The sequence below is a fragment of the Muntiacus reevesi genome, chromosome 18 (genome assembly GCF_963930625.1).
Source record: "Muntiacus reevesi chromosome 18, mMunRee1.1, whole genome shotgun sequence".
Classification (NCBI taxonomy): domain Eukaryota; kingdom Metazoa; phylum Chordata; class Mammalia; order Artiodactyla; family Cervidae; genus Muntiacus; species Muntiacus reevesi.
In genome coordinates this window covers 9,479,774-9,506,310 of record NC_089266.1, presented here as the reverse complement: position 1 = coordinate 9,506,310, position 26,537 = coordinate 9,479,774, and the positions used below count along the sequence as shown (strand labels likewise).

The 26,537-nt window shown below is 54.4% G+C and overlaps 1 protein-coding gene across 3 annotated transcripts in view; it reads left to right on the top strand.

The window, feature by feature from the left end:
* The window catches only part of USP36 (ubiquitin specific peptidase 36), a 31,721-nt gene extending 5,667 nt beyond the window's left edge, over positions 1-26,054 (top strand). Inside the window, exons 3-22 of one of the 3 annotated variants that reach the window (XM_065909025.1) lie at positions 147-257; positions 726-987; positions 1,446-1,667; positions 4,605-4,715; positions 5,728-5,830; positions 8,592-8,659; positions 9,097-9,167; positions 9,802-9,884; positions 11,345-11,456; positions 13,603-13,743; positions 14,534-14,634; positions 15,502-15,640; positions 17,756-18,394; positions 18,959-19,089; positions 20,896-21,483; positions 21,912-22,105; positions 23,613-23,714; positions 24,377-24,492; positions 24,803-24,954; positions 25,141-26,054. In XM_065909025.1, coding sequence (XP_065765097.1) covers positions 735-987; positions 1,446-1,667; positions 4,605-4,715; positions 5,728-5,830; positions 8,592-8,659; positions 9,097-9,167; positions 9,802-9,884; positions 11,345-11,456; positions 13,603-13,743; positions 14,534-14,634; positions 15,502-15,640; positions 17,756-18,394; positions 18,959-19,089; positions 20,896-21,483; positions 21,912-22,105; positions 23,613-23,714; positions 24,377-24,492; positions 24,803-24,934 — 3,306 coding nt within the window. In that variant the 5' untranslated portion in view covers positions 147-257; positions 726-734 and the 3' untranslated portion in view covers positions 24,935-24,954; positions 25,141-26,054. Of the gene's footprint in view, positions 1-146; positions 299-725; positions 988-1,445; positions 1,668-4,604; positions 4,716-5,727; positions 5,831-8,591; positions 8,660-9,096; positions 9,168-9,801; positions 9,885-11,344; positions 11,457-13,602; positions 13,744-14,533; positions 14,635-15,501; positions 15,641-17,755; positions 18,395-18,958; positions 19,090-20,895; positions 21,484-21,911; positions 22,106-23,612; positions 23,715-24,376; positions 24,493-24,802; positions 24,955-25,140 lie in introns of all 3 variants that reach the window. The other 2 variants (XM_065909026.1, XM_065909024.1) reach the window with 2 other exon arrangements.
* Positions 26,055-26,537: the final 483 nt, after the last annotated feature.

Below are 26,537 nucleotides of genomic sequence, written 5' to 3'. Positions count from 1 at the left end.
GCAACAATGCAAAACTGCAATTACTTTTGCACCAAGCTAATAGTTGCATCACAGGCTCAGTAGTTGTGGCACAGGGGCTTAGTTGCCCCGAGGAATGTGAGATCTTCCTGGACCAGGGATCAAACCCGTGTCCCCTGTGTTGACAGGCACATTCTTCACCACTGGCCCACTGGGGAAGTCTCTACTCAATGCTACTTCTTGAAGAGATGACATCAAGGGGGTAGTCTGGCCTCCTCGGGACCATGTCTGTCCATTTGGTACTGTTCGTGGAGGCACTTTGTCTTTTTTGAGAGGAAAGGTGTGGATGCTGCTCTGTCTGAGAGGTCTCGTGCCTTCTGCTTGCTCTGTAGGGTTGGTGGCCAAGCCAGAGCCGCTTTCATGGTGGGACCCATCCCTAAGGCCCAGGAGGGGATTTTCAGAGAAGGGAACCATCCCTAAGGCCCAGGAGGGGTTGTCAGAGAAGGGTCCCATCCCTAAGGCCCAGGAGGGGTTGTCAGAGAAGGGACCCATCCCTAAGGCCCAGGAGGGGATTTTCAGAGAAGGGACCCATCCCTAATAAGGCCCAGGAGGGGTTGTCAGAGAAGGGACCCATCCCTAGGCGCAGGAGGGGGTTATCAGAGAAGGGACCTATCCCTAAGGCTCATGGAGCGGGGGGTTGTCAGAGAAGGTTGCTCTGCTCCTGGGGCCCGCTTACCCACTGCTCTGTGTTCTTCCTCGTCCTCCAGTGATGCACCATGCCCATCGTGGACAAGCTGAAAGAAGCCCTCAAGCCTGGCCGCAGGGACTCGGCTGACGATGGGGAACTGGGGAAGCTTCTGGCCGCCTCTGCCAAGAAGGTCCTTCTGCAGAAGCTGGAGTTCGAGCCGGCCAGCAAGAGTTTCTCCTACCAACTAGAGTCATTGAAGAGCAAATACGTGCTGCTGAACCCCAGGACGGAGGGAGCTGGGTGCCACCGGAGCGGAGATGAACCGCTGGCCCGGAGACAGGGTACAAACCCAGAGGGTGGTGCCGAGAGGGCCCAGCCGTGTGCTGACAGGCAGAGGGACGGAACGCTGACTGGTGGTGGGGACAGAAACACAGTGTGGTCAGTTGTAAGTGTCAGGCGTGGGGCCAGTAGGTTTTAGCCGCAGAAGTAACAGAACAGGGTTGGTCAGAGAGCGAGTTCTGTCTCGAGAAGTTCAGGAACAAGGCTTGGAAACTAGAAGGCGACGTGGGTGGGTCAGCGCCAGGGCCTGCTAACTCCAGCTGTCCTCGAAAGCTCATCCACAGAGGGGCTCTGGGGCTCCAGGCCAAGGCCGCCGGGGAGAGCCGTGGGGCCACAGGCTTCCTCTTGGGCTCCAGAGTGGGGACCCAGGTACCCCCAGACGCCTCCTCCTGAGCGTGCACCTGCGGAGTGTGCTGGGGCTCAGCCGTCAGGCCCTCCTCTCTCTCGTCCCCCGCTCCAGGCAGCGAGCATGCCTACGAGAGCTGCAGCGACGGGGTCCCCGCGCCCCAGAAGGTGCTCTTCCCGGTGGAGCGGCTGTCGCTGCGCTGGGGGCGCGTGTACCGTGTGGGCGCGGGCCTGCACAACCTCGGCAACACCTGCTTCCTGAACTCCACCGTGCAGTGCTTGACCTACACGCCACCCCTGGCCAACTACCTGCTCTCCAAGGAGCACACGCGGGGCTGTGAGTGAGAGCGGGGCTGGGGCCGCTGTGGGTGCCCAGGACCAGACTTTCTCTTATTTGGGCAAACCCGCATGCTCGTGGTGCTGCCATTTGTAGCCTGGGTCCGATTTAGGAGTCAGGTTCATGCTACGGAGTCGCTGATAAATCCTAAATTTGAGGTGTGCCGGCTGCAGTGTGCACAGGGAAGGAGAATCCAGGTGGAGTGATGGTCTCTAAACTGATCTGAAAATAATCACCTAAACAGAAAAAGGGCTTTTGGAAAATAACCTCCAAAATACGTACATTCAATTATCACGTTTATAATAGTAGCACCATTTTATGTGCATTTTAAAATGTTCTCCAAAGTGGAAATTGAATATCGGTAAACTGAAGCTGAAAGAAAAGATAACTTCGCCAAACAGGGTAGAACAGAAAGTCTGACTAGCCTTTCAACTATTAACAAAATTAAATCAGTGGTTAACTTTTTTCCCCATGAAGAAAATAACAGGCTAAGACAGTTGACAAGTGAGTTTTATTGAAACTTTTAAGAAAGAGATGATTTCAATGTTTCACAACCTCTTCCAGAGTAAAAGAGAAACTTCCTAGCTCATTCAGTAAGGTGCTCTTGATTTCGGTAACAAAATTAAACCAGCATAATACGAGAAAGAAAAATTACAGTTCCATCTCATTCGTGAATATATATGTAAAAATTCTAGGTCAAATACAGCAAATTCAGTAGTCTTGTAAGCACTGTGAGCAGCTTGTGTTCATCCTAGTAACGCAGGGGTGGTCTGATGTCAGGCCGTCTCCACGTGTAAGTGTGGAGCGCAGCAGCTGCGGGAACACCCTGGAGGCTGGGCTGCTGGGTTCCATCCTGGTTCTGCCGCCCAGTGGCTGTGTGTCCTTGAGAATTACCTGACCTGTCCCTCATCTGCGAAGTAACAATAATACCGCCTTCACAGTGTTGCTGTAAAGCTTGAGTGAGTTACATAACATGCTTAGAATAATCCTTGGCGCACAGTAAGTTCTGCAGGAAAGTATTAGTCTCTCAGTTGTGTCCGACTCTCTGTGACCCCATGGCCTGTAGCCCGCCCGGCTCCTCTATCCATGGGATTCTCCAGGCAAGAATACTGGAGCAGATAGCCCATTTCCTTTTCCAGGGGATCTTCCCAACCCAGGGATCAAACCCCAGCCTTCCACATTGCAGGCAGATTCTTGAACGTCTGAGCCACCAGGGGATCCCCAAGTTCTACGTGCATGACTGCTAATCTTGCTACCTCAGTTACTATCACTTTATTAATAGATTAAGAGAGAAAGGTCACTTGAAAATAAATGTCCCCCTAAAAAATACATGATTAAAAAAAACTCTTAATAAAGTAGCAACAGAAAGATTTTTGCTAATGTTTATAAAAGATATCTAGCAAAAACTACAAAAAAGCATTCCAGTTAGGAAAATACCAGAAGCACATTTTTAAAGTAAGAAGAGAAGCAAGGAGGGCCGCTCTGTGCACTTGTGTTTGATGTCTGATGTGCTGGTCCCGGCCAGAGCAGTGACGCAGGAGACAAGAGGAGGGAGTGATGCTCTCTTTGGTTGAAAGTTATGTTCCTGCAGCAGAAGTCATAGGCACATGGGAAATTTGGAGGAATTCCCTAGCAGTCCAGTGGTTAGGATTCTGAGCTTTCAGTGCTGAGGGCCCAGGTTTGATCTCTGGTTGGATCTGTTTGGGAAGGTCTTGCACTATATTTGAGATTACAGTAGCTTGTAGAACTAGAGATGTGCTTCCCTTTGGACCCAAAAGTGTATCTTGTAGGTGTATGCCTTAGAGAAACCCACACCCATGCAGGAGGTGGGTGCAGGATCGTTCACCCCAGCGTTTGTGACTGCAGGAAGGGGGGGTTGACGTGAGTGAGTAGGGGGCTGTGTGGGTGAACTGGGGTCCGGAGGGAGGACTAAAGGGCAGCTTGGTACAGTTCATAGAAAGTGGGCTTAAACGTGCAGCTGTAGTAGGCTGGTGAGTGCCACGTGTGGAGTTGGGTGAATCCATGACTGGGAACAGCGGTGACCTGGTTAGGGTGAGGATCCCTGCTGCCAGAGGTGAAAGGATGGACAGAGGATGTGGGGAACGTGGGTGTGAGAGGCTGAGATGGGAGTTCAACTATCACACCAGTGCTTGACTTAAAAATCGCGTAAAGTGGGGTGTTGTCTTTGCTCTTTGTATTTAAGATAGTTCGTAATTAGAAGTGTAGCTAGAATCTGCCTGCCAGTGGAGGAGACGGAAGAGACGCAGGTTCAGTCCCTGGGCCAGGAAGATCCTCTGGAGGAAGAAATGGCAACCCACTCCAGTATTCTTGCTGGGAAATCCCATGAACAGAGGGGCGGGCTGCAGTCCATGGGGTCACAAAGAGTCAGACACAACTGAGCACACGCACACAGAGAGAAGTTTAACACTGTCTAGCCTAACGCCCAGTGGAGCAAACAGTTTATCTCCAGCAGGGGGCTCGCCCAGCCTGAGGGGCACCATCTGGCCAGCAGCCAACTGTCCCGCCTCCACAGTGGGTGTCCTCTGGGGCACCAGAGCCGCAGAGTCGGGGCAGGTAGACTGGGGGAGTGGGCGCCTGGGCTCTCCCCAGAGCTGGCTGAGCCCTGATGTCTCCTGGGGGCAGCAGAGGTTCCCATGCTGAAGAGCGAGTGAAGGGATGTCTGTCGGGAAGCCCGAAATGTTCTCTGCCATTGACCACGTGATGCGATTTGCAGGTCAGAGGACACATTCTAAACCAAGCTTGGCAGCTCACACTCCTTGGGCTGGGTCTTACAGACAGACGGGTTCCTGGGTGCGGCCAGCCTTGCAGGGCGTGGGCGGGCTGAGGGGCTCTGCTCTCTGCCAGCCAGGAGGCTGTGTTGTCGGCTCTCCTGGGAGCTCCCGGGGCCCTACCGTGACCGCCTGTCCCCACCCGCAGGTCACCAGGGCAGCTTCTGCATGCTGTGCGTCATGCAGAACCACATCATCCAGGCCTTTGCCAACAGCGGCAACGCCATCAAGCCCGTGTCCTTCATCCGGGACCTGCGAAGTAAGAGCGGCTTCCTCCCAGGGCGGGCGGCATTGCCGGGGGGTGCTGGGGGGCGGGATGGGGGCGAGCCTGGAGGCCTCGTGCACAGAGGGGAGCAGACTAAAGCCGGCCCTGGAGCCGGATGGACACGGGGCAGTCCATGGAGCCAGTGATGACCCTCGCCCCAGCCCCTTCCACCAGGATCCTGCGGAGTCAGCCAGGCCAGGGGCTGTGTGTTTTGGGCGGGGAGGTGGGTGAGGAAGTGCTGCGAGGCCTTTTCTCAGCATCCAAGGAACCAGGGTCCATGTGCCCTGAAAGTCAGGTTTCTGTTTTGCTTGGCAGAGGTGGGCCCTTAGTTTTGTTGCTGTTGTGTATTTTATGTATTTACGTATTTATTGCGCTGGACTGAGCCTTCGGTGCTGCTCGCAGGTCTTCTCAAGTTGTGGCGAGTGGGAGCTTCTCTCTAGTTGCGGTGTGTGGGCTTCTCTTTTGCTGAGCATGGGCTCTAGGGCCCATGAGCCTCAGCAGTTGGGGCCTGCAGGCTCTAGAGCTTGGGTTCAGTTGTTGCAGCGCATGGGCTTAGTTGCCCATGGTACGTGGGGTCTTTCTGGACCAGGGATTGAACCTGTGTCCTCCACGTTGGCAGGCAGATTTTTAATCACTGGACCACCAGGGAAGCCCGCCCATTGGTTTTTTTGAAGGCTGTGTATGTTGTATTGGGCCGACATGGTGGTGATCTGCCATGGTCTGTATTGGCTCCTGGAAAGCCAGCTTAATTAATTAGCGGAGCTCATATCCTTACTGCTGGGCGTCCATTCGCGCTTTCTGTTACGTGTAGAGAGTCTCACTGGAAAGATAACTGCCGTCAGAGAGGTGCCTGGGACGTAGGGCATCCAGCAGGGCTCCGTTTCCTCACTTGGGTTTAGTCCTGGGTCCGCTAAGACATGGCCACAAGACCAGCGGGAATGGGACGTTCAGAGAGAAGGCAGGGGCTCTTCTCTGCTGGCCTGATGCTTCTTCCTTCCCTTCTTAGAGATCGCCCGGCACTTCCGCTTTGGGAACCAGGAGGACGCACACGAGTTTCTGCGGTACACCATCGACGCCATGCAGAAGGCCTGCCTGAGCGGCTGTGCCAAGTACGTGCTCCCCTCCCCCCAGGCTGCCTCTGTGGATGTCCACCCTGGGCCCCTGAGTGGTCCAGCAGCGGATCCACCGCTTCCCCGGAAAGGGCCTCTCCTGCTGCGTGTCAGGTGGTGGCGTCTCTACCCCATCAGCTTGTAGAGGCACATGCTCTAATAGATCTCTCCAAGGACTCCTGATAGGGGTTTTCCCCATTTTTTTAAAACCACCTTGTCGTTTCAGTCCCATGGATGAGGCAGTGGGAAGTGTAATGTCTTTAGGAAAGAACTTGAAAGCCTGTGGGAAAACTCAAGGGTAAGGAGATGATGATTTTTGAGGTTTGCTCTCCCCAAATTTGAGAGCATAGACCAGTGTTCCTTTTTGTGAAACAGCTGCTGTCAAGAATGTTTTTGTATCATTCTTGGGTTTGTGGGTTCAGTTGAGAGGAAGCAGGCAAGAAGTGTTACCTGGGTTTGGAATGGAACTGAGGATGGACTCTGAAAGTACGGCTGAGGAGTCACGTCTGGAATGTCCTTCAGGAAGGTTGAGTTGAGCTGTAGTAGCCGTGAGGCTGGGAAACCTCTGTTTCAGCGGATGAGAATGGGGTTGAACCTGACCTGTCTCCTGGTGAAGCCGTCTGTCTTCGGTGACCTCGCCCTGGCTGGAAAGTGACCCTCCCCTCGGGAACACAAGCCGGCATTGCTTTTGCTGGTGTTAGAGGTCCCCTTTCCCTGTAATTCCTGGGAGTGTTTCTTGTGTTCTGGTTTATGTATTTGTCGGTGCAGTTCCCTTTCTGGGTGTTGGGCTGTTGGTCTCGCATCTCAGCTGTCCCCGCCACACACACACACACACACACAGCCCCTGTGCTACGCACACGCACGTGCACATACACACCCCCCACGCTGTTTGTCTCGCATCTCAGCTGTCCCTGACACACACACACACCCCCCCACCCCGCGCTGTTGGTCTCGCATCTCAGCTGTCCCCGACAGACACACAGACAGACAGACAGACAGACACAGACACACACCCCACGCTCCCCTTTCCCGTGACGCACACACACACACACCCTGCACTGTTGGTCTCGCATCTCAGCTGTCCCCGACACACCCACACACCCCCCCCACCCCACCCTGCACTGTTGGTCTCGCATCTCAGCTGTCCCTCTCACACACACACACACACACACACACACACACACACACACACCCCCACCGCGCTCCCCTTTGCGCGAGCGCGCACACACACACCCGCACACACACATAACCCCCGCGCTGTTGGTCTCGCATCTCAGCTGTCCCTGACACACACACACACACCCTGCGCTCCCCTTTGCACACACACCCGCACGCACACACCACACCCACCCACACCCACCCCCCCACACCCCCCCTGTGCTCCCCTTTGCCGTGCCCCTCAGTGCCTCCCCCCGGGCACCTCGAAGTTCAGTCCTCATTTCTTTTCCCAAGTTCAGTGAACTTTCCTTTTGGTCATGTTATGTTAGTTTTAAGGCTCGTTCACAGTGGATTTCCATCTCTCCATGCACTTGTTTGGGGTCTTCAGTTCACCCTGGAGTTTTGTCGCTGACTGTTGCTGCTTCTGCTGCCCCGGGGGGCTGGTTCTCATTTTGTACCGGAAGCGCCTTAGCTTTCGGATCCTAATGAGGATTTGGCGATTGGCCTGGTTCTTACTTCTGGCGCCCCCTTCTGGCTGCACAGCAAAGCGCACGCTGGAGTGGGTGGCTTTCACTCCAGACTCAGAAGGGGCGTGTGGCCTTGGTATTTTTTTGTTTCTTGTTCGAGACCCTCCTTTTCCCTCCTTTGTTCTCCTTACACTGCCTCCCCCGCCCCCCAAGGAGCCTGTCTGCCTTTGCTGCACCAGGGGCTGCCCCCCAGCCACATCGGCTGCCAGGACTCCCAGGAGCTTCCCCTTACAGGAGGTGCCGCACGGGCCTCGGGTCCCCTTATCCCTCCCGTTTCCTCCTGACGCCCTCGGTCTCGGGTGGGACGCTCGGTGGCGGTGTCTCAGATAGCTTCTTGATCAGGCTCTGCTGTCCTGCTTCTGGGTAGTTGAATGTCTGCGCTGTCCCTGCGTCCCGGCTGGGCCGAGAGTTTGTCCCCGTGTGGTCCTCGGGGCTCCTGTCCTGATGGCTCCCGTTGACCTGGGGGCATCCCACCCAGAGGGTCTGGGTGTGTGTGAGGTTGTCCTTGCTGGTTTTTGGACCTATGATGTCCCTCCTTTGATGAGTGCTGGTGACAGTAGGTGGCAGTTGATTTTTCGTTTCCTAACTTTGCAGAGCAAGTCTGCTGACCCAGTATTGGTCCCCCGTGTGTACTGGAGCTGTCCTCCTTAGCCAGCTGCCCATGTGGGGGCAGCACAGTCATGAACAGTCCCGCGGCTTGGACGGGAGGCTGAGACCAGGACGCCCTGGCTTGCTCTGCAGGGGGCGCAAAGTAGCTGCCTATGGAGAGAGGAGCAGGGTTAGCAGCATGTATGCAGTCTCCAGAAAGCGTGGTGCCCGCGCGGGACTGAGGACAGAGCGGGAACAGGGGGCACTGAGGTGGGGGTGGCCTGCAGGTCCATCAGGACTCTTGCTCCCGGTGGGAGGTGAGGCCACCTGCTGAGAGGGCGGGAGGGTGTCACGCAGGAGGTGGCTGCTCTGAGGGAGACCTCCGGGCAGAGCCGCTGCTGATGCAGGTGATGGCACGGGGCCTGGCGGGGATGCCCGCCTGTTTCTCGGCCCCTATCCTCCACCTGAAGGCCATGGCCTGTCTCCAGGTTGGATCGTCAAACTCAGGCTACAACCCTGGTCCATCAGATTTTTGGAGGCTATCTCCGATCTCGGGGTAAGTGGAGAACCGTCCTGTGTCCCTTCTGGCTGGGGATTAGAGTATTAACCCGAAACACTTCGTGTTGGTGTCCAGGCCGACCTGCCGGGCCCCCGCGGCCTCCAGCCTGGTCTGTGCCCCGCAGCCCCGCCTGCAGCCTTCCTGGGAAGGGGTTTGGAGCAGTGTCCAGAGCCTGCAGACACGCTGGTGTTGCTTTTCCTCGGACCCCGTAGTTAATCAGACGTGGCTGCTGCCCTTGGGGTGGGGGTGAGTGCCCTGGCCGGGCCAGCCAGGCATCTCAGGGTTTGCCCTCCTCTCTTCCTGAGCACTTCCCGTCCCGGGATCTCGGGGAGCTGGGAGCGTGCCTCCAGTTCTCGGACTTGAAAACCTGGGGGACTTGGGGGTGGTGGCCCGGGGCCCTGCACCCACCCCACCGTCCCCTTGTTCTCTCGCAGTGAAGTGCTCCATGTGCAAGAGCGTCTCAGACACCTACGACCCCTACTTGGATGTGGCGCTGGAAATCCGGGTACACGCCTCATGCTGATTGGTGTTCATTTGCGTTAGGACAGGGAGGCCGGAGGGCAGAAAACCCAAACCATGAAAACTGATCAGGGCATGTGATCCAGATAGATCAAGAAAGCTACTTAGAATCCTACATTTTTGTGTATTTCCTGCTCGCCATTTTTCTCTGTGTTCCTTTTTTCTTTTTCCAAGAAAGAAGGGTAAAAAGACAGTTTCGTGCCCTCAGATGTGAATTGCAACCCCACTGAGTGCAGGGCTTGAGCAGGGAGGCCTGTGTGGTGTGGGCAGCTTTCACACAGAGGGTGCACCATTCCGAGCAGCCTTCCTCTGTCCCCGCTCTGAGGCTGCCAGAGCCGAGCTCACCTCAGCCTGAGGTTTGGATCAGACCCGCCGTGGCCGTGATAAACCCCTGGGGCTATGATCCTGGTTCACAGAGAAGGAGTAACAGCCTGGTTCCCTGTTGCCTCTGTGATAGGATGCTCTGACTCCCAGAAGGCAGCAGCAAGCAGGCCAGTTCTTACGCAAGTGAAGTGCCGTGATCTGCTTCCTCAGCCTGAAAAAGACCTTACATTTGGCATTTCTGGAGTCAGCCTTTTTCTTCCACTGTTCACTGTACTCCCTGTTTCTGTCCTTCTCAGCAAGCTGTAAACATTGTGCGTGCTCTGGAACTTTTTGTGAAACCAGATGTCCTGAGCGGAGAGAATGCCTATATGTGTGCAAAGTAAGTTTTGGTTTGATTGTGGCCAAAAAGATCAAGCCGGCCAGCAAGGTAAAATACATCACCTAACCTGACCTGGCTGCCATCCCCTCCCTCACCCTCAGAGGTGACCGCCGTCCATACTCTGACTCTCTCTTTTTGGCCAAGCCTCGTGGCTTGTGGGATCTCGGTTCCCCGAGCAGGGGTTGAACTCAGGCCACAGCAGTGACAGCGCTGAGTCGTAACCACTGGACCGCCAGGGAACTCTTGGCCACCATCCTCATTCTTGAGTGGTATAGTATGTCTTAAAACTAAAAGCCTCAAAACAACACAAATGATAGTTGTGGTTGTCCTAGCTGCCACTTGTGTGGCACTTACCCAGGCTGGTCTCTGTTCTGAGGGGCTCACGTGCATGTGTGTGTGAGGCAGGGCCTGTTGTTACCCCCATTCTACAGGAGGAAAAACTGAGGCCCAGAAGTGGGGTGATTGCATGTGGAGGCCATCCTGCCACCTCAATGAGCCAGGCTCTGCAGCTTCTGTTTTGGACTTGAGTGGTCTTCGGCATTTTTCCATTTCAGCAGACATGACTCTAACCTTCTCTTTAGGGTTGTACAGTCTCTGTGGGTGTGTTATCTCACTTCCAGGTCATTTTTTGGTTTCAGCAGACGTGACTCTAACCCTTCTTCTCTTTAGGGTTGTATAGTCTCAGTGTGTGGATGTGTTACCTTATATCCAGGTCATTAAAAGCCATAATCACTAAAGAAAGTTTCTCTCCATGTGTTTTTTAGGTTTATGATTCTGTGCCAGAACCCTGCTTTTTGTCCCTCAGTTCACGCCCCTTAGCTCTAGAGGCTGTTCACTTTGGCCTCTATCTTCTCCCCCTTCATTTCCTCTTCTTCTGGCTTTGCTTTCGGTGATTTCCTGCCTGCCTGTTTATCTCTTGGCCACATCTGCTTAAATTTGTTTTTTCCTGTGTTAGCCCTGTTATTTTTCCATGCCTCTGACTTAGTCTCCCGGTGGGAAAAGTACTTCGTTTTTGTGTTAGAATCTCCACCTTTTTTCTAGTCCTTGTCCTGCTGTAGCTTTCCTTTTCTTAAGTGGTGTTGATTTGACTTTTAGGGGTGCAAAGGGCAGAGTCTCATTCAAGAAGACTCCTTGTTGAAGAGCAGGTCCCAGGAGACTTCCCTGGTCCAGTGGTTAGGAATCCGCCTGCAGGGCAAGGGGCAGGGGGGGGGGGGTGGGTTCCATGCCTGGTCGGGGAACTAAGATTCAAGCCTGAGAGCAACTAAGCCCTTGTGCCACAGCTAGAGCATCCTTGCCCCACAGCGAAAGCTCCCACTTGCTGCCACTAAGACCCGAGGCAGCCAAATAAATAAAAATTAAAAAAAAAAAAAAAGCACGTCCTGTTGTTCTGCTCCTAACTTTGTGAGGACAGCAGTCCTCAGAGCACAGGCCGACAGCTCTTCCTCTCCCCTTCCTCACAGATGCAGAAAGAAGGTTCCAGCCAGCAAGCGGTTCACCATCCACCGGGCGTCCAACGTCCTGACGCTCTCGCTCAAGCGCTTTGCCAACTTCAGTGGGGGGAAGATCACCAAGGTGAGCCCTCGAGCCAGTGCCCTGGACCTCGTGTCGGCACTTTTTAAAATTCAGTTTCCAGGCTCTGTTTCAGAGAGAGAAGATTCAAGTCTCTGGAAGCCAGGGTCCAGGAGCCTGCATATCTGCAAAAATCCCTAAACGATTGTTAGGCAGTCAAGTTCAAGAACGTCTATGTTCCCCCCAAACTCTGCCTGTGCTTGGGCATTCCTGCAGTGGAGGACCCAGGTGGCCTTAAGAATCAAGGTGACGAACGCCGCGCTCGGTAGCTCCCGTCTCCCGTGTCCCGTTTGTCCCCGGAGCAGGTGCAGCCCCGGCTGTGCTTTGTGGAGCACAGAGGAAAAGGTTTCTGCAAGTGGTGGTGCAGTCGACGGTGCCTCGTTTCCTAAGGGTCTGAAGACCTGTTCTCAGTTGCTGGGGCCTAGCTGTGTGATTTCGGGCAAGGCGCTTGTCTCAGCTTCGGTGTCCTCACTGCTGGTGGCAGGGGGCTTGTTTAGGTCAGCGTTTCCCAAACTGCTGTTCTGCAGGACGGTAGCATGGTACTCTGAAAGATGTTCTGTGTTCAACTGAGCTTGGGAAACACCAACCAACGTTAAAATAATTCTTTTCTTTTTTTATTATTATTAATTTTATTTATTTTGGCTGTGCTGAGTCTTGTTGCTGCTTGGGCTTTTCTCTAGTTGCGATGCTCGGACTTCTCGTTGCAGTGGCTTCTCTTGTTGCAGGGCGCAGGCTCTAGGGCACCTGGGCTTCACAAGTTGTGGCACGTGGGCTCAGTAGTTGAGCACAGGCTCAACAGGTGGGGCACGCGGGCTTAGTTGCCCCGTGGCATGTGGGGTCTTCCTAGAGCAGGGATTGAACCCATGTCCCCTGCATTGACAGGCAGATTCTTTACCACTGAGCCACCAGGGATGCCCCTAAAACACTTATTTTTAATTGCAGGCCTCCTCAGAGCCTTTATTAAGCTGTGTTGCATTTTGAATCTCCCAGGGGAATTTATTATGAAGAATTTCCTAGACTCAGTTGTTGAGGGAGTCACTCATTTCTTCGTTTTATTGACACTCACATGTTTACACTGCACTACGCCATGCGAGGCTCTAGGAAATCAGGGGGAGATGATCAGTGCTGTAGGAGGTCACGTTGCTTCTGCCCAGAGGAGCTCACGTTTCACCATAACACCTCCTGAAACCAGTTTGCTGTTAGAACACAGTCTGAGAGACAGTGGCCTGTGTGATTTCGGCCCTCTGTCCGGCAAGACTGGACTGGGGCTCCTGAGCCTACTGGGTGTGTTTGCCTTTAAGATTTCTGAGACTGTCAATAGATGAGAAAAGACATGTTGGTGAATAGCATGACATTCTGTTGAATTAAAAGCCAGACACAAACAGGTCTATATGAGCCCCAGGAACAGGCAGCAGTAACGCTGGCCATGGGCTCGGAACAGGGGTCCCGGGATGGGGGCATTCCCTGGGCAGAAAGGGGTTTTCCGGGCCCGTGTCTCTCTAGAATGGAGCGCGGGTTGCCATCAGTGGAGGCGGGTCAGAGCTCAGCAAACTGTAAACTCCTCAGAGTTACGTTTTTTGCTCCACGTAAATTGTGCCTCTTTTTTAAAAAGCCTGTGTGAGCACGGGCAGTAATTGCAGTACATTACACCCCTATCGTTCAAGGCTCACTTTCGATAGTATTTTATTATGAAAGGTTGTTCATTCCTGAAATAAACTTTGACGTGATCTTTGTCCTGATCCATTAAAATTTTAACTTGCCGTTGCAATTGCCCATGTGGGGTCAGCCTGTTTTTCTGAAGCCCTGGGTCCCCGCCCTGTCCCCTGCCCTCCCCTCAGAGTCTTTTCTATGGGGATGGGCCGGAGAACGAACAGCTCTTCTCCTACTGTATGGGGACCCAGGTAACAAGAGAACCAGTCTGGGCGTACGGCCAACACAGGAGACCGCAAATCGCTTGACGGGACAATAAGAGTTTCTCAGAGAAACTCCCTTAAAAAGGATGCATTTTCTGCTTTCTTTTTAAACCACTGACCAGAGGAGGCTCCTGCCTGTCATCCCACATCGTTCAAGACCCACTGATGGTGAGGGTGAGTTGACCCTTACTCTCAGTGGTGAATTGTAATTGCCTGTTCCTTGGCTCTTCCAACAGGATGTGGGCTACCCAGAGTTCCTGAACATCCGCCCGTACATGTCCCAGAGCAGTGGTGAGCCTGTCATGTACGGGCTGTATGCGGTCCTCGTCCACTCGGGCTACAGCTGCCACGCCGGCCACTATTACTGCTATGTGAAGGTCTGTGGCTCTGGTGTCGGCATCCGGCTGCCTCGGGGGGTGGTGTGTGTGCTGCCTCCTGGCTGGGGGGTGAAGAGAGGCAGGCTGGCGGTGCCTGTTTGCACAGCTCCAGGTGGGCCCTCATTATACTCTGGGAAGTGGCCCTGTTTTGTGGTTACATCCAGGTCCTATTGCTGCTGCTTCATGGAGCACAAAGACATCCTTCTGACCTGTCCCACTCAGTTCAGTCCCACTTTTGAAGGCTTTGCAGTGAGACACGAGGGAGGCTGCTTTCGGTACCCTGTTCTTAGACCCCTGAAGTCTCAGAAGGCCAGATGTTGGTGGGAGAGGCTGTGCCAAGCAGACCTTCCAAAAGACCCTTCAGGAGGGAAAGCTGGCATCTTAGGGGGTTCCAGGAAGGATGGGGGGGCCCAGCACACTTGAGGGGCATATTCAGAGTTAGCTATTTGGCATTTTTGTGTGAAATCATTGGAAAAGACCTTGATGCTGGGAAAGATTAAGGGCAGGAGGAGAAGAGGGCGACAGGATGAGATGGTTGGATGACATCAGCAACTTCATGGACGTAAGTTTGAGCAAACTCCGGGAAACAGTGAAGGACAGGGTAGCCTGGCGTGCTGTAGTCCTTGGGGTTACCAAGAGTCAGACATGACTAAGCGACTGAATAACAGCATTTGCTAACTCAAACTCAGATATATGTGGCAGTTGAAAGGTTTGTTCCTTCCCTTGTTAAAAGTAAGGATCATAGAAGTGTTGATCATTTGGTTTTCATCCTCACCTTCTGCTGCTTCAGGCAAGCAACGGACAGTGGTACCAGATGAATGACTCCTTGGTCCACGCCAGTAACATCAAGGTGGTTCTGAACCAGCAGGCCTACGTCCTCTTCTACCTGCGGTAACCGACTCCCCACTCCATCCCCTCCTCCCAGAGCCCACACCTCCACTCTCGCCCTGACCAGCCTCCCTGGCCTTTTCCTGTGTGAAAGTAACTGAGAAATCTGAAGGACGGATGAGCTGTCCTCCGGCCAGTGAGAGGTAATAGAGCGCGGCCACCGGGAAAGATGCTTAGACTGCGTCTGTCTGGCTGCTAAGTCAGAGCCAGAGCCCGAGGGGAGGTCGGAGCGCAGTCCCATCTGCCCCACGTGGGGGTGACTTGGCACGTAAATGGGAAGGCCGTCTGGCATTTTACGTTATTGCCCCCGATTAACTGCATTCCATCTGGGTATTGGCTCACCCCCACCCCGTCCTCTGGGGGTGTGTGGTCGTGGTGGGCAGGGAAGTGGGTCAGCAGAGGGTGGAGGCCTCGGGAGGTGCATCTTCCCGGGACTGGTGGTCACCCACCTGGAGGATGAGGACGTGGCAAAGGGTGATATTCTGCTGCTTCAGGCTGACTTTCTAATAAACTGAGAATCTAGCTTTGGAAGAGCTCTCGAGTGATTTGCTCTCTGCTTATATTGAGTGACCTCCAGAGCTATGTAGTAAGTTCTCGTGGTCTGCCTTTGCTTGGTCCCCACCGCTTTTTTTTTTTCTGGCCGTGCCACTTGGCTTGAGGGACTCAGTTCCCAGATGAGGGATTGAACCCAGGCCGTGGCTGTGAAAGCCCGGAATCTTAACCACTGGGCCACCAGGGAACTCCCTGCTTGTCCCCCCCATGAAACTGTCACCTTGACTTTGGTATTCTGATTTCTTCTCTCACTCACTTTGGGTCAGGCCTCTGCAGCTTCAGTAAGGCAGTCCCTGCCTCCTTCTGTCCCTTTGACAGGATTCCAGGCTCTAAGAAGAGTCCCGAGGGCTCCATCTCCAGGACGGCCTCCTCCCTTGCCAGCCGCCCCTGCATGGTTCCGGACCATGTCCGGAAGAATGTCAGCAATGGGACCGCAGCCTCCCCAATGACCGGAAAGGTACTTATTTAAGTGGATCGATGGAAACCTTGCTGTCCTTGGGGCCAGTGCCTCTCAGAGTATCATGGAATCCCCCTTCCACCCCCTGACCTCTGCACGCTGAGGGGCTTGGCCCAATTGAAGGAGAGCGCAGACGGCTGTCCTGTTCTGTTCCATGTTCTTTCTGAAGCGAGTTACGGGGCCGATGCTGGTGAGGAAGAGGGAACAGTGGATAGAAAATGCAACTCAGCAGATCAAGACGTAGCTCCCAGCTGCCTTACACAAGTGCAATGACAGGTCCCCCAAACACACCTTAAGCACCTGGGAAAAAATACTTTATCCCCACACTTTAATACTGAAAATGTGAGTAGTTTGTACCAGGGTTAATTTCCTGATTTTCATAGTTATACTACGGTTGTGTTAAGAGAACGTCCTTCCTTTCTTCCGAGGGATACTTGGTGTTTATGGAGGAAAAAGGATGTCTTTTGTTTAAAATTTACTCAAGTGGTTAGAAAAATATATATGTATATACACATGTGTATGTTGATATATATATGGAAGGAGAGAGAGCCGGAAACTTAATGTGGTAAAGTGTTAATGATTAAGGAATATCCCTTAAAGTTTTTTTTGTATGTATTGGAAATTTCCTACTAAGAAAAAGTTAGCTCAGTTTTATTACCAAGATAAGTAGCAATTTCCTTTATTGCAACATAATTCGTAATTCAAAACTAGAACAGCCGTCTCTGTTGACTGCTTCTGTGATCCCAGTCTGAAGATAAATCCAAACCCAGACTGTCAATGGTCTCCACAGCCTGCAGGGTTTTTAGTCTTTTACGAAAATCTGTTTCCCTGCCAATGTTCAAGAAAATAGAAACTGAAATGGAAGCATTGGAATTGACACAGCAGTGATGAGCTGTGACCCAGTTGCAAGGGTGATGGTCACTCTGACCAGAGCAGGAAAGCCAGAAGCCTCAGTCATAGCTCAGAGGACAAGCAAGGAGCACAGGGGTGCCTGAGGGTGAGCATGGGTAACCCTGGGTTAGGCTGGGTTAGCAAGGCCACTCCACTGACAGTGTGTGTTTTCATTATAAAAGCAACTTTCCAAATACATGGCAGTTGCCCAGAAGTCATTTTACTTTAAATAGCATTGTATGGTCCCAGATACTTAAACGCTCAACGATTGAACAGGTTGTGTAGCACAGTGGGAAGGTGTATTCCCTTTAGGAGGAAGATTAATAAAGAAATAATGATCCAAGTGACTTCAAGTCCCTCTGTGGCCTGTGCAAAGGATATGGGTGCTTAATGATTCAAAGTAGTATCAATTTAGCAAACATTTTGGGAATACCTCATTGCTGGTAAGAGGATGGTAAATTCAGTGTGGCAATATGCATCCTAATTTATGAAAATATTAATAGTCTAGTCATTCTATTTCTTAAAAAAATGAGTATGGAGTACTAAGTACAGGAGAAGATTCAGTTTTTTGATTATTCACTGACAAGTAGTTACTAAGCGTAGGACCTTGACCTGTTAGGAGGGGGAGGTGACCCGTCACGGTGAGTGGCCCCGGTGCAGGCCTCGAGGAGCGTTTCAGGGTGTGGGTGGTATAGACCCGGGTGTGATGGTGCTGTGGAGAAGGATGGGGCACTTAGCCCCCAGCTGGTCACTTCAAGGCTACCTGGAGCCAGTCTGGTTCCTAAGGTCTTACATGGTGCACTGTCTGCTAGTCAAACATTACAGACCTTTGCTGAGGGCCTGAGCATGCACGTGATACGGCACATGATTGGAGCTGAGGCGCCCGTGTCAGCAGAGAACCCCCAGGGAAGGCCACTAGCTTATCAGTCGGGTTATGTTTAGGTGATGGAACTTGGTAAATTTTTTCCCTTTATACTATTTTTGTATTTCTCAAAGCTTGATGAAAACGTACCGCTTTCATAGTCAAGATGACTATAGAGATGCACACCCATTTGTGCAGAACTCAGGAATTGCTGAAAAGAAGTAGTGATGTCTGTATCGTGTGCCCGTGTCAATAATTTATTTGGAGTGGCTCCTCCAAAGCTCCCGTCTGCTGCCTCCTTGTGGGGGCCGTCCCCGCTCCCTCTGGCTTTGACCACATCCTCTGCTTTGCTCCTCTCTTAGAGACCAGACCCTGCGGCGATGAAGAAGCCACAGACCCCCGAAGAACTTGGGGTGCCCATTGCCAGGAACGGCTCCGTGTCGGGTCTGAAGTCTCCTAATGGATATCCTCTTCCCAAGCCCCTGCTGGGGTCCCCTTCCCCCAAACTCTCCAAAACACCCACCCACGCGCCAGCCATTCTGGATGAGCCTGGAAAGAAAGTCAAGAAACCGGCCTCCCTGCAGCACTTCTCCCCTCCGCCCAGCGCCAGCGTGCCGGGCGGCAACAGGAGCGAGGGTCGCAGGCCAGGCTCCTGGGATGGCCGGGCCGCTGTGTCTACCTCACCCCGGGCCCCACCTACAGGGACCCCCAGTGGGCTTGGGCTCCAGGCGGGTGACGAGGGCCCCACCCCTAAGGGGGGGAGCTCCAGCCCTGAACACCCCACCAGCAGGCCCCCACAGGCCCCCCGGAGTGGAGCCGCCCCCCTCGGAGATTCTCAGGGAACCCACTCCGCTACTGCCGGCCCTGCCAAGGTGCTGCCGGCCCTACAGGACCCCGAGCCGGAGAAAGCCAAGTGCCCCGTCCCAAGCGGCGCCAGCCCAGAGCCGGCCAACACCATGTCTCCTCCTCCGGCCAAAAAGCTGGCCCTCTCTGCCAAGAAGGTGGGTGTGTGGGCGGCTCGACCCCGAAGGGTGTTGGTAGGAGCCAGGAAGTGGGGTTGCTTTTAGCTTTGGGGAGGGCGGTGAGACAGCGGCTGAGGGCGTCCCGCAGTGTTGGGGGGACGCAGGAGCTGTCCTGCCGCGGGCGGGGGCATCAGCAGTGTGATCAGATGAGGCTGGGGGCCGATGGGCCTCCATTTCTGTGGACAGACGTCCTAAGGGAGCCTCGGGGATGGGCCCCAGCCAGGAGCTCTGAGCACAGGGGCACACAGGCTGGCCGGCACCTCTATGTGCAGCTTGACGCGCTGAGATGTAATTGTCCTACTGAAGTTTCTGTTTAAACTTCCTTCCGTTTTTCCTTTTTGTTTCTAACCAAAAACACTTCTGATTCTTCTTCTATCATTCCCCCCCTACCCCTCACACTCCCTTTTTTTGTTCTCCTTCTGTCCTCTCATTCTCCCTTCTGGGCTCTTTTTTCTTTTTTTTTTAATTTTATTTTTATTTTCCTCCTCACTCACGGCAACCTTTTTTAGACCACCAAGTTTTTATTTATGTCAATAACTGCAGGCCAGCACCCTGCGGAGGGCAACCGGCAATGACCTCCGTCCACCTGCCCTCTCTCCATCCTCCGACCTCACCTACCCCCGGAAACCCACTCACCCCGTCGCCGCCACCACCTGGCCTGTCAGTGCAATGCGGTAAGCAGGGCAGCCGCTCCTCCCCGTGGGGCCGGCGCAGAGGTCTGCCCGGCGTCTCCTCTGTCCTGCCCAAGGGGCTTCCGCTGGCACAGGCAGCTTGGTCTCTGCGGTCCTGGCTTTTTTTGACTCTGTCTTCATCTCCCTTCCGCCTGCCACGTGCACTTGGTGATGTATGTGTTTGAACTGATCTCTCTGGGGATCCCCAGCACCAAGACAGGACCCCAAAGTGGAAGGCCGGGGTTGCGGGGGTGGTGGGTGTTTGGACAGGCGCCGTGTGAGCTCAGAGTCCTGTGTTCAGGTTGTGTCTCCTGGCAGCGCTCTGGGGCTTATCTTAGGGCAAGGTGGGGTCTGTCACCCTGGCCCTCAGGGCGTCCCAGTGGGCTCTGGGGGCCGCTGCAGGGGCTGTGGCTCCGTGGGGCTTTCCAGCATCCGGGTAGGTGCCCCTCTGGAGGCGTGTGCTGTCGCCTCCCGGCCCACTCTGCACAGGAACGCTTGAGTCCCTTCAGGTGTTGAGGGCAGAAGGCCCAGAGTTACTGATAAATGGCTCTCTGAGAAGTGAGGCTCTGCCTTTGACAGCTGGGGAGGGAGGGAGGAAAGAAGGAGGGAAGACAAGGCAAAGCCACAAGGTGGTTTGGACGGGTTCAGCATTTACATGGCGCCATTGTGCCCTCCCTGCCCCCCTCATTCAAGGCCCTGCGCTCGGGAGCCCGCTATTCCCTTCCCCCAGCCCCCTCCTACTCTCACTGCTGGCACAGGGGTTTTGCACTTGGTAGGTCCCTAAACGTTCACAACATACATTTGTTATTTTGTTCTGTGTTTCTTTGACATACCTTTTTTTTTTTAAATTCTAAAACAGGCAGAGTAACATGTTATAGTAATACAATTTGTGTGGCCATCAGGGTTTGTTCTGATTTAGACAACGATGAGACAGTTCTGTTTAATTAATAACTCTTAGAAGTGGGCATTATTGTCATTCACAGATGAGAAAAATTGTGACTTAGGGTGGAAAGTTGACTTTTCCATGGTTGCATAGTTGACAGAAGGGTTTCCCAAATGGCTCAGTAGTAAAGAATCTGCCTGCCAGTAGGGGACCTGGGTTCAATCCCTGGGTCAGGGAGATACCCTGGAGAAGGAAATGGCAGTCTACTCCAGTATGCCAGCCTGGGAAATCCCATGGACACAGGAATCTGGCGGGCTACAGTCCATGGGATCGCAGAAGAGCCGGACGTGACTTAGTGACTCAACACACACAGAGACACAAGTTAGCAACACACACATTTGACAGGAAGGAGACCCAAGAGTTTCTCGCCTGTCCAGTCCTGCCCCTTGCTCATCTTGCTGTATAGCTGGCTGGAAAGTCTGTCTCCCTGATCTTCATAAACCCCAAGTTTCAGAGGAAAATCCTAGGAACGTAATAGCAAAAGACAGGTAGGCTTATATCTGCCTTTCTTGTAAGACTTAACTGCCTGTGCTCAGACACGTGATGCTCGTGGAGGCTGGACGTTTATTGCTTGGTGGAGCTTTCCTCTGAACACATTGGTATTGAAAGTTTAAAACACTGGAGTTTGTGAAAGTACTTTGGATTACCTGGTGACAAGAAACCAAGATATGTAGTGATTTTTATGAACTTTGATCTTGAGGTTTGAATTTGCTTGTTAGCCTATGTTTTCTAACTGCTCTGAAACATGTACGTATCTGAGGTTTACCAGGGAAAATCACTGAAAATCCTTACCTGAGAGGGATGGGGCTGAGGGAGGGCAGGGTGGGAGAACTTGGCCTGTCCTCACTGCCCGCCTCTCCCTACAGGGCTGTCTCACCTGCTCCCAGACCCTCCAGCCATCTGAAGCCCCCCTTCGACCCCCGTCCCCCATCACTGTCCAGCAGCCCCCAACCTCTCGGGACATCAGACCCACAGAGCTGCTCGCCTGCCTCTGCACCCCTGCCTCAGGTCAATGGGGCCTTCCGGGCCCCCCCGTACCAGCTGCCAGAGGCCAGCGAGCCCCCCCAGAGCCTTGGTAAGAAGAGGAAGAAGACTCGCATGGAAGGGGGCTCTGTCTCAGAGCCCTGCATGGCCGTGGTGGCCCCGCCCGGGAAGAGGAGGAAGAGGAAGAGGAAGCACACGGGGGACGTGGACGCCACCCCACTACGGGACGAGCGGACACCGGGGCCGCCCTGGAGCCCCGAACACAGGAAAGAGGGCCGGGCGGAGCCATTGGTGGACAGAACGGAGGAAGAGGGCAGACACCAGCCAGGGAGCAGCCAGCGCCTGGAGAATGGCTGGCCCGTGGGATGCATGACCGACGGCCCCTACGTGAGCAGCAGGAAGAGGAGGAGAAAGGGACTGGAGAGCTGTGACGGAGGAGACTGCCTCCCTGGAGACCCATCTTGGCACGGGTGAGAGCGAGGAGCCAGGCGGCCCTGCACCTCCACTCACTCACACGCAGTCTGCTCCGGGTGGGTCTGTCTGGAGATACAGGCGCCCGGACCTCTGGGGTGTGACTGTGTTGTCCCGGGGTTTGGCGAGTGGAGGCATGTCCCAAATCTGGCCAGTACGCTGTGTGCTGGTAGGTCACGTGACCCGGGCTGGGCTGGGCTGGGCTGGGCTCCTGTTGTCCAGTTTGTAGGACTTGCCTCGGTGAGGATTAAAAGCGCACTCATGTGCTTTCCTGGGCTGCGGCCGTGGGTCGCTGGCGCACTGTCCTAGTCGAGTTCGGGTGGTATCTCCTGGAGCTCTTCTCCAGGGCCCGGCACACACCAGCAGAGTTCTCGAGGTGTCTGGGCTTCTGTTTGCTCGGAGCCGACTGTCCGCTCTGACTTCCCAGGAGCAGTGCACCCTCGGACGTCGTCCAGCCAGAGACCGTTGCAACATCACTGAGGAAGAAGAAAAAGAAGAAAAAGAAGCAAGAGCCACGACAAGAAGTAGAAGAGAAGGAGCCTGAGGGCCAGAGGGGCCCCGCTGTTCCTGGGAGCACGCCCCTGCCAGCCGTGAATGGCCAGGCTCCCGGGGGCCCCACAGGTGTGCACGGGGCGGGGAGGGGGCGCTGAGGGTGGGAGCCAGCCTGCCGTGTGTGTCCAGAGGCAGGTGCGGTTCACTGGGGAGCCCTCCGCCCTGGGGGGAGCCGTCTGCCCGCTGGCCTCCTCACCTGGTTGATCCTTCAGCCGGATCTACCCCGCAGGAGCAGGCAGGACACACGTGAATGTCTGCACATTCTGTGAGCCCAGCGTTTCTTCTGGTTCAGGGCTGTTCCCTCTGAACCTCCCCACTGCAGTGACTCCTCGGCCGCCCAGCCTGGTGTTGTCCTTTGCCACTTGAACCTGGAGCGTTGAGTTCAGAAGCTCACTTCCCTCTGCCTCTGTCGGTTGTGAGCCTGCCTGACCATCACGCAGCTGCTTGCTTTGGAGGTGCTGTGGGTCTGCCCAGGCTGCGGCCCCGCCAGGCAGCTCGTTTGTGTTTTGTTTCTCTCTTTTCTGGCTGGCGGGACTCTGGGCTCTCCTGGTGGAGTGTGTCTGTTACACGAGGGAGGAGAAGGTCCTCAGCTCCTCCGGAAGGGGCCCAGATCTCAGGGGATCCGCTGTTGTGTTAGTTCTTTGGGGGTACACTGGCCCCTGGGGATTGACCTGGAGTTTGTATTGGACTCCAGAGAAACGCAGCCATGAATGAACATGGAGTTTTGATAATTACACGGCAAAGCACTAACTGCTAGGCAGTGAGGAGTGGCTGCGGCAGGCGGCCGGAGCATCACTGGAGAGAGGGCTGCAGAGAGTGGCTGTCACCAGACCACGGTATCGTCTGTGAGCCCGCTGGCCGAGCTGGGGTGCTGGGGCTGCAGGAAGACCCAGTGCCGTGTGCCCGCTCACAGTCCCAAAGTGGGGACGGGCCTTGGTGGCCGAGAGTCGGCTAGAGCTACGGCTGTCCGTGGCTCTGCGTGACCACCGGGCCCGAGCTGTGCTGAGGAGCAGCCAGTGGGGCTGGTGGGAGCAGGCTGAGGGTGGAGAGTGGACACTGTCCTGCTCAGAGCACTGAGCCTTAAGGACACAAGGTCACTGCCCAGTTGGCGGCCCGGAGAGAAGAGGTGAGGCTCGTGTTTAGGAGGGCGAGTCCATTCTGGCGGTTGGAGGTGGTTGGGGGGCAGGGCGGAGGCCAGGGCCAGCTCAGATGTCGTCTCTAGAGCCTTGATGAGGGGCAGTCAGTACTGTCTGTGCAGATGTCCTTGCTTGCTGGCCAGGCTCTCTGAGGACAGGGCTGGCAGACAGGAGCTGCCCCACCAAGCCGCGGTGGCGGTGGTGGCGGTGGAGAGAGATGCCTCGTCCCTCCAGTTCCCTCTGCTCCATGTTTCTGCTGGTTCTCTCCAGGCGAGGAAGAGAAATCGTTAACTCGCTTGCCACAGGCAGGCAGAAAGAGCTTGCTTTTACACATTCTCAGTAATTTGTGATTAGTAAGTGTTGCAGTGCTATTGTAAATAAAAAGCGTGTGATCATTTTCTCGGTGATTTAAATGTATGTAAATGTTCCTCTGATTACAGGGCTGGGACCGGCTCCACTTGCATCCTGGGACAGAGAGAGAGAATCCGATGTGGTCCAAGAATTGCTAAAATATTCATTTGATAAAGCTTATGGGAGAAGAGGTACTGTTTTGCGACCTGACTTCTATTTTCCTGCAATTAGGTTATGTAGGAGATAGAGGCCTGAAGCGGGCCTTCTATGTTGAGCCTTGTGCACAGAGATTGCTTGGTTCTGAAGACAGGAAAAGGAATGTGAACGTCAGTTATACCTTCTCTGGCCTCCACAGCCATTGCGTGCAGGTCAAGGACCCTGCAGTTGGGTTTAGTCTGTGGAAGGATCCGGAACAGCTTCCCCCTGGGGTCTGGGAGCAAGGAGAAGGCGTGTGTGCCTCAGGGTGGGGATGGCTGTGGACAGAAAGGCTCATCCGGCTTGTGTACTGTACGTTATTTAGAACATTATTTTTGTAATTCGGACTTGGAGAAAAAACACAAGGTCTTTGTCTCTCAAATGAGAGCAGGGGTTTATAAAAACGAAATTTTGAGGATTGGTGGTAGAGAGAGTTAACAGTGTTTGCTCACGTGACAGAGTCATTGACTGTCCTGCAAACCAGAGGCCTCGCCACCCCTCTTCTTTTCCTTCTCTGGGTCCATTCTCACCAGAAGGTGGTACTCAAAAATGGTGAATCCCTGGGAGTAGACCCTCGTATGTAAACTGCATCCTGGAAGTAAATCGCCAGGGCAGCTGGGAGCCCACCCAGGTCCTGACGCACGTGTCTGCCTTGCAGTTTTGACGTGGGAGGGCGAGGTGTCGGCCGTCAGTCAGGACGCCATCCAGGACAGCAGGCTGGCCCGCACGGCCACGGTCATTGACGACTGGGACGAAGAGTTCGACCGAGGGAAGGTGTGACACGTGGTGGACCTGGCAGGGGGGACTTGGGTTTTCGGGGCGGTTTGAAGTGGCCGAGGGTGAGGCTGGAGCCTGGCGGCCTGGGAGCCACGTGGCCGGCTGCAGGGTCTCCGTCCCCCAGTTGCTCGTGCTCTGCCATCAATGAAGTCGGGGTCGTGGGGACACCTCCTGAGGGTCACGTGGAGGACAAATCTGTTTATTTCACATGTTGAGACTTGAGCTGGCATGCAGTAAGTGATCGGAAGGAGCCACCAGGACCTGGGGGAGGCCTTTGTGGGAATTGTGACACTGATTCTTGACATAGGAGAAGAAAGTGAAAAAGTTCAAGAGAGAGAAGAAGAGAAACTTCAACGCCTTCCAGAAACTTCAGAGTAGATGGAATTTTTGGTCTGTAACTCATCCAGCTAAGGCTTCCAGTCTGAGCTATCGCCGCTGAAAGTGCTGCTGTCAAGATAGGTCAGTTTGTGTGCGTGTGTGTGTCTGGGGCGGGGTGTACGGTATGGGGTGTGGTATGCGTGCTCTGTCTCTGGGCTCCCTCTTAGTCACATGTCGTGGCCTGTGTTGGACGCACACTTCAGGGATGATGGTGGGACCCTCAGGGTCTCCTCTCTCCATTAGGAACCATGTTCTCTGCCCCCACAGCCTCCAGAGACACAGCATCCCTCCCTGCAGACGGTCTGTCTGGACGGAAGAGCCACTTGCTGTGGACTCGCTGGCCTCTGAGTGGGGGGACGGCCCACAGAGGCCCTGGGCTTCTGCCCAGGTGAACACGACGTGCACTGTGACAGACCGCGTGGTGACGCAGGGAGCAGGGGCAGCACAGCGATGGGAAGCGGGGTGGGGCCGAGCGCCCTGTGATGCTGGCCAGCAGTGTCCAGCCTGGGCCCGCGGGGGAGAGTGGGGAGGACGTGGCCGAGCCTTCCGGGGTGACCTCGAGCTCCAGAGGTGACAGCGTGCGGCCAGTTGCCCTTCTCCGTGGACCGTGCGGCTCCCACTTCCTCCTGTGGGGGCTCGGTATGCCTTACCAGTCCACCCTCAGAAAGTCAGAGCCCTAGGCTGGCCCCACGCTGCAGCCTCTCTCTTCTTTTGGAGTTGGGCGGAGGGCAGTGCGTCTCTCCATCTCAAGAAGAAGACTCCCTCTGGAGAGCGGACGGCCGAGGTGGGGCGGGGTGGGGGCCAAAAAGATGCGACAACACATCTCCTGCTCAGGCTGCTACTGTTCCGAGGTGGCTTTGCTGGACCTCCCCGCTCCTGCCCCCAGCCCTTGCAGCTGCAGTAACCCCGGGGTCCTTACCGAGGTGGTGTTCTTGGGGTAGATTCCTCCTTTTATTTTACTACTTGATATAAAACGTTTATTTTTGACCAGGCCTGTGACTTCCATTAGCAATATGTCTCCTTTCCCTAATATGCAAATACTGGCTTTGTTTGCTCAATTTTGTGAGTGCTTTTGAATTGAAGATGATTGTGTAACTGGAGACGATCACTATCCCTTTTTTTTTTATCCTGTTCAAGCTGTGCCTGCGAAGTTGTAATTTAATAAATACGGGAAATCCTCAGTGAGCTGATATTGTCCAGAAAAAAGACCAGTGTCCCAGTGGTAGAAGGTACAGAAGTTAAGTCTGAAGATTATCCCTCAGCACATGTCCTCTTGGGATCACTTCCTGTGGGCGTGGCTCAATGTCTGGCCTGGTCCTGCCCTCCAAGGGGTCTCCTGGGCCTGAGCCTCAGTGCACTCGTCCAACCCCTGCTTTCTTCCTCAGCAAGCTTTGCCCTTTGTTCTGGGACCTGGGGGACCTAGGTGGCGTCGAAAAAGCGTTAAAACATTTTTTATACGGAGAGATACATTAATTTTTTCATGTGGGTGGTGGTTTTTGTTTTTCCTGGTTTTGTATTTCTCTCTTAAAAGGTGGGGAGGATAATACCCCGTGGCCTGAGCTGGGGTTGCTCTGGCCCCAGCAGATGGGAACCAAGCTCTGCCTGGACTGGCCAGGGAGCCCTTTTCTGGAGGCCTGACTCCCGCATGTCAGCCACGCCTGCTC